Source organism: Lytechinus variegatus, chromosome 19, assembly GCF_018143015.1.
Source record: "Lytechinus variegatus isolate NC3 chromosome 19, Lvar_3.0, whole genome shotgun sequence".
NCBI classification, from domain to species: Eukaryota; Metazoa; Echinodermata; class Echinoidea; order Temnopleuroida; family Toxopneustidae; genus Lytechinus; species Lytechinus variegatus.
The window spans coordinates 21290423-21302367 of NC_054758.1; the positions used below are offsets into that span (position 1 = coordinate 21290423).

The 11945-nt window shown below is 39.3% G+C and overlaps 1 protein-coding gene across 1 annotated transcript; it reads right to left on the reverse strand.

Moving 5' to 3' along the window:
* Nucleotides 1-3984: 3984 nt before the first annotated feature.
* Nucleotides 3985-11663, reverse strand: LOC121406347. The gene is made up of 3 exons (XM_041597384.1): nt 9680-11663; nt 9103-9195; nt 3985-6100 (listed from the first exon to the last, which is right to left on the reverse strand). Exons 1-3 carry the CDS (start codon nt 11162-11164, stop codon nt 5606-5608), a joined length of 2073 nt encoding a protein of 690 aa, XP_041453318.1. The 5' UTR covers nt 11165-11663; the 3' UTR covers nt 3985-5605.
* Between the last annotated feature and the right edge of the window lie 282 nt (nt 11664-11945).

The window sequence follows — 11945 nt, forward strand, 5'->3', positions numbered from 1 at the left end:
CTGATAAATATTGAGACAAGAAATACAGATAGATAGATAGAAATAGAGAAAGAGACAGAGAGAGAGGTGGATAGATAGAAAGAGAGAGAGAGAAAGAGGGAGAGATGGATGGATACTAGATAGATAGATAGATAAATAGAGAGAGGGGATAGACAGAGAGGTCGATATATGAGGGAGAGGGGGGGGGGGCGAGAGAGATGTTATAGATAGAAATATGGACGGAGAAAGAGAGAAAAAAGACAGACAGATGCTAGAGAAGGAGAGAGATAGAGAAGATAGACAAATTAACAGATAGATAGATAGATATATAGATAGAGAGAAATAGAGAATTTGAGATAGATGTTAGATAAAGAATGAGAGAGACAGAGAAGATTATTAGATAGATCCCGGGGGGGCCACTTCCATTCACGAGTGGATACCATGCGCGACCATGGGGTCTCGAAAAGCACCCTACACACGTAATTTCCATATTCTGAAAATGCACCCCTTAACAAGTATTGGCGTGTCAAACCCTACCCTTAACAAGTATTGGAAACAAATCGATACTCTTGGCAAATATTCCCTGAAATGAACCCCTAAACAAGTACAGGAATGTTTTATTGTTACGGGTCCTTTGGTTGTCGGCTTTACCTTATTTGGTTTAGTACGACCCCACCTTCTACACCTAGCGCAAATAGGACTCTAAACACGTAGTGTTGGGGCAAAAAGGACATCCTTTATAAAACATTTTCATTTTGTTTTATCATCCCCGCAAATTCGATCCTAAACACGTAATTTTCCTAGCGAAATAGATACCCTTTTTTCATTATTTTTGTGTTTTTGACACCCTTTTCACGTTACGTACGTAACGTGCCCTATCGTGAAAAGGACATCCTTTTTACGTGTTTTTTTGGTCGCGCATGGTATCCACTCGTCAATGTAAGTGGCCCCCCCGGGAGATAGATAGATAGATAGATACTGCAGTTACATAGATAAATAGAGATAGAATTTGAGAGATAGATATATAGACAGATAGAGAGAAAGACAGACATCAGCAAATCGGCAAGGCAAATGATCAAGGATTCGTATTGAACTTGGAAAGTATAAGCTCAGCTGCATTTGCAATTCTGCGGATAACTTCGGTGCGGACTTTGGATCGCGCGCCCAGCTGATAATTGGGACCTTTCGCAATCATCACGGACGCTAGTATTAGGGTCCCCTAACACAAAAGTTAACGCTTAATCATACACTTGATTTTTAAGATTGATTGTGCATTACAGTCAATAGAATCAAACGTAGAAAACTGCTCTACGATCAATGCTAAGCTTTGTGTAACAGGGGGGTTACAGGCCCTACAAATCTGCTTTTCGTGTGCAAAATCCCTTTCCGCGACACCCGTACCGCATACATGCATGTATATTACGACTGATGGCTGCATGGAGATATTCAAAATGCAGAACCCAAAATAGATTTATGACATGGAGAAGAAAGTGGTTTTTCAAACAAATCGAGAACATATTGAGTGAGGAAAAACTTACTGAATGAAGGCTTAAATATAGATCATTACAGTCCATCGAATCGATATTACATTTAATGTGGATTATTGGTGGATCACTGGCAATTGATTTCATGGATAAGATCAACCTCTCCAGCCGAACATTTCGCATGCGTTGATATGTACACATCATTATGTGATACCTTTGAACTCGTTTCCTTTTGTTTCTTTTGTTTCTTTGTTTCTTTTGTTTACTCCTTATACACAAACGATATGCCTCTCGCACACGATGTGAGGGGCATTATGTTTTACATTCCCCAGAAATGGGGATTAGATTCAAATTCCGGGGGACCACTTCCATTGATGAGTGGATACCAGGCACGACCATGGGGTTTCGAAAAGTACCCTAAACATGCTAAACAAGGGAAGCAATTCTTTTCCAGATTATGAAAATGCATCTCTTAACAAGTATTTGGCTTGTGAAACCCTACAAGTATTGAATATATATCCCTTATTTCAGCATTTTAAACATCGTTTTGACACCCTTATAACGTTACATAGGCCTATACATGTATACGTAACGTACCTGCCCACTCTGTCCCCTTTTACGGGTGGTCGCTACTGGTATCCACTAATCAATGGAAGTGGGCCCCCCGGGCGGCCTCTCGAGCTCTAGGAGGAGTCAAATGTGGCTTTGGAAAGTCGTCCTCAATCGGATAAATCGCTGTTACCATAGTAGCAACCAGAATTTTGCACACGAAACGCATATTGAATGTTTCCGTCGCAGATGCGAAACGAAAAAAAAATCTCATGTCACACAATTTGCATTGCAGGACTGAGTTTTACGACCATGATGACGGGCCCAAAAAGTCCCTTCCAAAGTCAACGACCGTTGTAAATAAGCGTCCGCGTCCTCAAACGAAAGGTCGGGAATGTAAACAAACGTAGACGTAGACTCTTCACTGGTCGCTTTTTGGCTACTTTTCCGGAAAATGCCTTCGCCAGGGTGTAAAACGGAAACGCGCCCCCGGTGATGTTCAAACATTGTTTTGTATTCCTTTCATGTTAAGATGGTAGAAATTAACCGGGGGTGTTTCACAAAGATTTGAGTATATGACTTAATTAGGTCGCACTTAAACTACCGACACGTACAAGATATACAACGTGCAATCTTATTGATCAATACGTAAGCTAAATGCGGGGGGGGGGGCACTCTGTATACAATGCATAGTGGGTATGTTCCGCGGAGGGGACCCCCATTTTTACACCCAAATTTCCGTTCCAAGGCATAGTATTTTTGTCTTAATGAGAAAAAAAGAAGAAAGCCGCTCCAAGGCATAGAATTTTGTTCTTATCGAGAAAAAAAAGAAGAGCTTGGCATATTTTTCGTTACGCCGTTCCAGTCGGATTGATCTGCTGCAATTTTGGCGAAAAGCGGCCGCCGAGCACTGTCCGACCATCTTCTCTGCGCGAGCGCACCCTGTTGGGGCCGCGCTAGCTGCATAATGCACGCATGCCCGTTCCATAGGGGTGCATACGCACGTACTCGCACGCTGGCGATCAGTTTCAAGGACCCCCGTTTTCACAAACATTTGTTGTTCCGAAACCTGTTCCAAGGACTCCCCTTTTTACAATAAGCCCGCTCCAAGGCCCCTGTTTTTTGTCTCGCCCCTATCACTTTTTTGGTCGAGTGCCCCCGGCCCCCCGGGGCTCAGTGCACGTCCTCTTCACATGATCTGAGCAATGCGTTCATGCATTTTATACCACAAGCAATGAGGCATTTAAGAGTGACTCTTAAGTCAAACTTAAATCTTTGTGAAACACCCCCTGGTCATCAGCATTCACAGTAAACCATTTTTTATGGCGAAGTCAATGCTAATATTCACTAAACTGTACCGTAACATTCAAGATACACAAAAGAGCAATATTCCTTAGAATGCGGGAATACAACCTAAACCAATCCTTGCTTCTTTTTCATGGCTGCGTTAATTGCAGTAGGTTTGCATTTTACGATTGCTGGTTTCTTCTGGCTGCATCCGAATTTAAGCTTGCTCGAAGGTTTTTCTTTTATTGTTTAGAATAATGTTTCAGATTTTTCTTCTCCACGTTATCTTAATAAACTGTAAACTTCTGAACTGGAAGGGCAGATGGCTATTTTCTCTTCTTATATTCTAAATTTGAATGCATGATATTTTAATTATCGCTCGTATAAGGTGGAATGCTATTTGCCCAAACAAATACCATATTCTTGTTACATAATGAAACATATCTAAGAACATCATTAAAAAACAGCAGACTAAAATGTTATATTGTGCACTTATTAGAACTGGAAAGAAATGAATACATGCCAATCACTAATAAAAAAATAAAGATAAAAAAGAAATGAATAAAAGTATTGTGATGTTTGCACTTCAATTTTCATATTGTGCTATAACCTTTTTTTAAAAAAAAAAACATAATGCTAATACCTTGGTCACATTTGCTCTACGGCGGCTCTAGGGCGAGTCGAAAACAGCCGTTTTAACATTTTGTGTACACGCTACATAGGTGATTCATATAAAAATGAATAAAACGGCTGTTTCCGACTTGCCGTGCGGCCGCCGTTGAGCAAATGTGACCGAGGTATAAAGCTCGTATTTTTGTGTACATGCGATTATGTAGCCTATATAAAAATGTGGGAGTCGTTGACACGCTGAAGTGAGTCTATCTAGAATCATCTTTCTTTGATGCCAAAAGTAGTCATTAAATATCAAGTAACTTGTTCATATAGTATTTTCACATTTATAAGAACAAAAAAAAAACAAAAAAACACATATACTCTGAGAGTCATACTTCGTGGTCTGTAACAAAATCAGAAAAATAATTAGTCTCTCGAGCTTAATTAGTCGATACAAGATGCTTGGACATATGAAAACAAATTGAATGAACTACCCCTTTATACAAATGATGCTTTGACAAATAATTCTGATCTGCACTATTGATATCTGATGTCACGAGCGTCATGGAAAAAACAACAACAAAGGAGCAATTGTCTATGGAAATAAAGACTTTGGATATCTTATAATGTCATCAGCCACCAAAACAACAATAAGTTGCCAGGGAAGGTTCTCTGTAAATAACCGAAATAATATTATGGAATTGAAATATGGAATAATTCTTCGTAATACTTTCAAATTTTTAAAAGGTGTAAACTTGATAAAAAAAATAGATACACGAGTTTCTCTGCACCAGTTTTTTGCAGACTGCTTGGATGTTTCCCCGAGATTGCACATCTCGTGCTTGAGTGAACCTCGAACTTAAAATCTTGTTTTCTCCTTATTCCATTCAAGGAAGTACTGATGTGGCCGTGCGGGGTATTAATCATTTTTAACACGTTATGCATATATTAATTCAAAGCTTAGAGTGTGCTCTTTCAAGCTAAGCGAAAATGTCCAAATTCATTTTGGGTGATTTATTTATTTGTTTTGATGGCCGGTCACATTTTTCTATGTTTTGCTTGTCAGTTATATGTATATTATTATTGTATTTTCTTTGTTAATGTGTTTATGAAAAAGTGTTGCAGAAACCAATAAATGAAATTAATAAAAAAATATATGTGTCGTGTATGATTTAGAAGATAGTGAACAGTGATGTGGATCCTCATTTGATAAATCATCCTTATCTCAAAATCATGACCTTGCAATAGAATTTTTTTATCAATACCCGTCATTACCAAAGTATTCTGTCAACGTAAATAAATGATAGCGACTCATCGCTGGTTTTTGAGGTGGCCGGTCATATATTGTCAGACCTTTGGCAGCTAAAAGTAGAATCTATCAATAATCATTCATTTTGAAGTTAGTCGGTAAATTTATTTGTATTTATGTCTTGAAAGGAAGATCCAGTGTATGTAGGCCCTATGTGGCTGACGTATACTGCAGCATCGAACATTGTTCAAATAGAATTTCTTTGACTTGACTCCATCTCTTTTTAAAGCTCCTTGGCAATTACATATCATTTTCCTCTGATCTTGGGAGAGTTCAATGAGTAAGGATGTTCCCTTCAAGGATATCTAGATCCTATAGATCCATAGAAATCAGTGATCTTCAATCCATTATGAAGGACTGGTTGATTTCTTGCGGACGTCTTCTGTCAGATGTCTAGAGTAGCGCTTGGCCGTCGCTCAACGCAGGGCGAAAAGTCAAACGATTGCGCTGGATCAAATACGTTGACAGCCACTGAGGTAATAATGGTCTCGCGTCGAGGTGTACTTGATAATCGCCGATCACCAAGATCTGAGAAATTATCTTCGTCTTGCACTTCCTCTACGGCTATGACCGATCCCGGAACACCTTCTTCCAACCCATGAATGGTTACAATGTCCTGGCGTGCCGTTATGTCATCACCGTCCTCCGCCGTCTGGTGTGTCCTAGTAAAGAACTGATCCAGACTGCCGCCAGCGCCGCCGTCAGCGACCTCCGGTGAATATTCTTGATCGAGGTTGATGATCTCGAGAGAGTTTTCTTGACTTGTTTGCGGCTGTTCACTCACATCTTCGACAGTGTCCGAGTTTCGTTTAGACCAGCATGGTCGACAGATCTCGTCGTTGAAGGATTCTTGGTCAGTCTCTTGGTCAAGGTAGTCATCCTAAAGAGATGGGTAAAGAACAAGAAGGGGACGCAGATTAGAGGATGTTTTATGTCAACGTTGTAATTTCGGCATTACTTTAAGCGGTGATGCACCAGCCCGAGTTTGCTCAATCTCGAGATTTTATCCCGATCGGCCCTCTTCGCGATTAATCTCGAGATTCAAGAAACTCAGTCTTCACCATGGCAAGAAGAGTGATTCCTGCTCGAACGAGGTATCGATGCAGTATTGTCTGACGCCGTGAATAAATATTTCCGAGTGCGTCTGCACCTGCGAATTAGCGGGATTATTCGTAAAATAGCGCACTACTTTGCAAGTAATCCCCAAGTTGACTTGGGGTTGCAATCTCGAGATTAATCGTATGAACTTAAGCGCGATAATTGTGTCTCCATTACAAATAATCTCGAGATTGTTCAGATCGGGATAGTTTGCCGGATCATAAATAGCGTGCTAATTTGAAAACTCGGGCTGGTGCAGACGGCCCTTTAGGGTATTACTATGATTACCGTGACACGTTCACGTGCAAAATGATGAAATGTGTAGTTGATAAGAACACAATCCGGTCAAGTAAAAAGTACTGCGTCTAAATGTTTCCCTGACATTTCATGAAAGGATGACTGGTTTTGTAATTTAATGAAATTCTAGCAAACTATACAGTGTGTATCAGTTTTAAAAAGTTTATCAAAATTTGTTTTAATTATGACGTCTATATTTTGATGTCAACGAAGTCTAATCATTCAAATGCCATTTAAAACAAGTGCGTAATGCAGGCGAGAACCTGCATTACGCAATTTGATATAGCAGCAGTGCTGCCTTTGAAAATAGCTAATGAATAATTATTCACAGAAGAAAACACTAACATGATAACAAATTATGTCCATTGACCCAAAATGACCTTTGACTATGATCATGTGACCTAAGACATGCACAAAACAATCATTCATACTTGATTGCCCTTATGACGATGTTTCATGAGCTAGATCCATAAACTTTATAAGATGCCAATCCACTCCCAACACGGCTAGGGTTCATTGACCTTTAAATTACCTTTGATTTCGGCCATGTTCCGAAACGCGTATAGGGTATTCAGGGATACATTGCTGCTCTTATGAACTAGATTCATAAACTTTTAAAGTTATGATGACAGTTCCAAAATACCCCCAACATTATGAAAGTTTATTGACCCTAAATGACCTCCGACCTTGATCATGTGACCTGAAACTTAAAGAGGATGTTCAAGGATACTAGATTGCTCTTCTGTCTAAGTTTCATGAACTAGATCCATAAAACTTTAAAGTTATGAAAATTCCTCAAATACCCCAACATGGCCAAAGTTCATTGTCCCTAAGTGACCTTTGACCCCTGTCATGTGACCTGAAACTTGCACATGATATTAAGGGATACATTGTTGCTCTTATGTCCAGGTTTCATGAACTAGATCCATAAAGTTTTAAAGTTTTGATGACAATTCCTCAAATAACCCCAACATGGCCAAAGTCATTGAACCTAAGTGACATTTGACCTTAATCATGTGCCCTGAAACTCAGACAGGATCTTCAGTAATACACTATTACCCTTATTCCTAATTTCTATGAACTAGGTCAATATAATTTCGAAGTTATGACAACATTTCAAAAACTTAACCTTCGGTAAGATTTCGATATTGATTCCCCCTACATGGTCTAAATTCATTGACCCTAAATGACCTTTGACCTTAGTCATGTGACCTGAAATTCAGGCAGGATATTTAGTAATACTTGATTACCCTTATTTTCAAGTTTAATGAACTAGGTCTATGTACTTTCTAAGTTATGATGACATTCAAAAACCTAACCTTGGTTAAGATTTCAATGTTGAAGACGTCGCCGCCGCCGTCGGAAAAGCGGCGCCTAAAAATAGTCTCGCTCTGCTTTGTAGGCGAGACAAAATTTGTTCCTTCTTGTCAGGGGTACAAAAAAAAAGGCTTGGGTCAAGTTGCAGAAAATGAGAAATTACTGACGATCAGAAATCTTGCTTATCAGCAAACTTCCTCTAATTTTTTTTTATCTTTGCCATAATTTTCGAATTGTGCTTTCAAAATCCATGTACCAAGCATTAATTTACTTGAATTGTCTTGTGATTTTTAAATAAATATGTTATCTTTTAGCATTGAATCTTCCTTCATAAATAGAAAAAAAAAACTTTGATGTCAACCCAAGCAAGGAGATTTGCAATATTAATGGGAGAGCTTGTAATTCATTCAAATCCTTTCATCGTGTGCTACAAAGGCATAAATACGCGTCACTCAACGAATATGCCAAAAGGCCCTTACCACGTTGTTTTGCTCATAGCATGAACATTTCTCAATATTTTTCTAAAATTGAAATACAATATCATGCAAAATGGTATAACTGAACATGTATATCGAAATTGACCTCCAAAAACGAAGTAATTATTATTTAAAAAATGCTTCTTAACACAAAGCCAAAACTCTAAACGCGATTATCTCAGAATGACAAAAAAATAGTTAAGGCCCTTTTGCCATACGACAAAAGTCAGTGGAAATTACTGACTACATTGTATTCGTTTCAAGATATGCCATCATCTACCACTAGAAGCGCATCACGCTTCTCATCTAACGAATTAGGTGTTTTCTTAATGCTAGTTTCCAATTTACCCATGAACTTATGCTTGACTTAAAAATAGAAATCTAGTGCGATTTCAAGAGTCTTTCAAAAAAGGATTTAAGAGATAGTTCCACTTCTCATGATTATACTGTCCATCGTGACCATTGCATTTCTCTTTTTAGATTTCAGGGCTTACTAAGATTGTGAATATCATCCCTTTTAAGGGGATTTGAAACCACGCAAACAGATTTTTAAGAATACTCACAAATTAATCAATGTCTTCAAAGCCATCACTCTTCTCATACTAAGATATAAATATATTATACTGAAATTGTGAATATCATCCCTTTTTGAGGAGATTTGTATCCACGCAAACAGATTCTTAATAATACTCACAAATTCATCAATGTCTTCAAAGTCATCACTCTTCTTACGCCGATGTTTCCGGAGGACCCGGCGGTGAGCCAGAAAGGAGATAAGTGTTTCAATCTGAAATGCAACAAAATTCATGATATAAAATATCGTTACGAGTATGATTTAAATAAAACAATGGAATTTCATATTAATTTGCATCCTTGATGAGTGTGATGACGGTACTTTATGAGAATGAGTCTCCATCTGAAATTGAACAAAAACTTCTAAAAAAAATCCATATACTAGTACTTGTTTGTTGTGGCTCTTGATATCTAATTTTAGATGCTCCACCATTGTAGGAAGAAATAAAAGTTTTTTGCATGACAAAACGTAATTGAATATTTGTATCCTTTTCAACAAACCTTTTCAGCACCTTATGAAATTATGATTACAAAAGGCTAATTGTGTCAAGAAAATATTTGAAATTGAATTATCAAAGAGCAGATTTAAATTCCTGTTTTCAACATCTAACATTTTAGTTACTTGATAACTTATAAACAATATTCAAGCTAAATTCTGCAAGTACTGTTGAATTCAGATGGATTCAGTTGAAACATACCTCTATTGCAAATCGTTCTGCCATTGTATTGGCCTTGGCATACAGGCATTTGTCGACAACTACCCCGACACGAAGTTCATTATTGTAGGTCTGCACAGAAAAGCTCATGAAAGAATTCCTTCCTGGTGGGAACCACTGAACAATGCTGGATACTGTGACTCCAGCCATAGAGAGGCCAGTCTTGGATGCCTGGAAATAACTGATGAGGCACTGGCCTTTGCAAAGTGTATTCGAGAGCCAAAGGGAAGAGTACTTGGACGGAATAAGGAGTGTGAGGGTCTGTAGGACACCACATGAGATGGCCTTTGCGCAATATTGGTTTAAGGTTCTGGTGGTTCGTATGGTGTCCCACAGCCTGGGGATGATTCCTTCCTTGTGCAAAGGCAACTGCACAGGGATTGTGGCGAACTGTGTATCCAAAGGCACTTCTGGTGTACAGTTGATGACGCATGTGTCACTACATCTTTGGAAGCTATACAGGACATTTGCCATGAAGGTATCGGAACCTTGTTGCGTAGGGTCACAAGGCAAGATGGAACGCATTGAACCTGCAGCAGCACACAATACAAAATCAGAAATGTGACAATTTGCCACGGCTTTGCTTTCAAGGACCTTTTGGCAGTTTATTGGACGAGACCATCCAACTGAATATTTACTGCTTTGGCTCATTGCTGGAAAGACTTTGGGTGAGTTACTTCGGGGTGATAATTTGAAGTAGGCTATGAGCAATGGTCCGAAGAGTACAGCACTGATGGCGCTCATTAATGGGTGGGAGGACTTCTGTTCATCATACTGAGTTACCGAATGGACATTCTTTGTTTCAGGTTGGCACAGGAGGTCAATAAAGGCATTCCCATTTGCAAAACATGGATGTACGCGAACTAGAAGATAGGTCCTGTTTTCCCAACCACATTGAAGCACTTGGATATTCCACAATGGCCTTTCTGGTTCTAAATCCTTATCAGCCATGAGCGAGAGGTGCGTTTCCACGTCCGCTTCAGACTTAAATTTTCCTGCAAGTTCAGTCACATGATTTTCCAAGGTGAAATCGCTGTCCAGGTACCAAGCAAAAGATATGCAAGTCCTCACCAACCGTTTGCGAAGCCTAAGGAAGGAGAGTGAACTCGGCATGTCAGGATTTGACATTCGATTGGATATGACGTCACGCACTGAATTGACTGTGGCATAACTATCAAGTTTAATAAGGCACTGCAAAATGGATGAGGATGGTTTACTATTAAAGAACCAGAAGAGTTCTGTTGTGGTAAGAAACTCTGGACAGCTCCTGAAGATGCTCGAGCAGCATGAACTCAGTCGATGTACAATCCAGGCTATCACTACTATGACCAACACCACGCATAGTATTGGTACACTTACAAAGATCCATACGGCAGAGAAGACTAGAACAGTGCAACGTGTAAAGAATGAAACGATGTGCTTCTCACTGCTACTCCGCGAGCTCCTGGAACTTTTATTCGGCTCCATGAAGTCCTCTACTCCTGGACCTCAATAACGGGAAAAGAAATGATGCAAGAACTTATGATACTGCTTGCTTGTCTACTCAGGAGCTCCTGCTTGGAACCCCTTCGATGCACTCTCAATGTCGGTTGTTTCTAGTTCGTCAGTTGCATGCTTTGTTAGATTAATCGGCAATCTTCCTTAGATATGAAAGTACAGGCTAATCTCCTCGAAATCATCATTACGTTGCGACGGCACGAATACCATGGTATCCTAGAAGAAAACTTTCAGTAACATTCTATAACACATGGTAGCCTTTGAGATCGTTAAGTGCAATCGGAACAGAGTAAAGATTCATGATGGAGTCTACAGAAGTGGTGATTGCAGCTTCTATTTCTGTGCATTGAGTTTAATATCATCGGCAGCAGTCCTACGTAACAAACGTCATCATTGTCATATTTTTTTAAAGAGTTTATCATATGTGGAGTTAGGAGCTCAGATCAGAGAAGCTGTAACCCGTACAATCTGCACTGCAAGGAGAGAGAAATAAATGAGAGGGAAAAAATGTGATATGTTTTAGTAAACACTCAATATTTTCTTCTGATCACATAACGACGATAACCTACAAAAACTTCTATCATTGTCCGTCTAGGCTTTAGGAGAACTACATGTCCTTTGTCGGAAATCATAATTCAGTGATCATTTGCCTTTGACGGCGTGACGTAAGTAGATTCCAGAAGGGGTTTTCAAAATGTACGAGGGCAAACAAATGAATCGGTGATGACCAAATATGATCACGTACAAATGA

Excerpts from the sequence above, each read along its gene's own strand:
- LOC121406347 (XM_041597384.1), bottom strand. The coding sequence starts at position 11,164 with ATGGAGCCGAATAAAAGTTCCAGGAGCTCGCGGAGTAGCAGTGAGAAG. Across the intron at positions 9,196-9,679 it reads CAGAACGATTTGCAATAGAG|ATTGAAACACTTATCTCCTT; the intron begins GTATGTTTCAAC and ends GTTGCATTTCAG. Across the intron at positions 6,101-9,102 it reads TTGAAGACATTGATGAATTT|GATGACTACCTTGACCAAGA; the intron begins GTGAGTATTATT and ends CCATCTCTTTAG.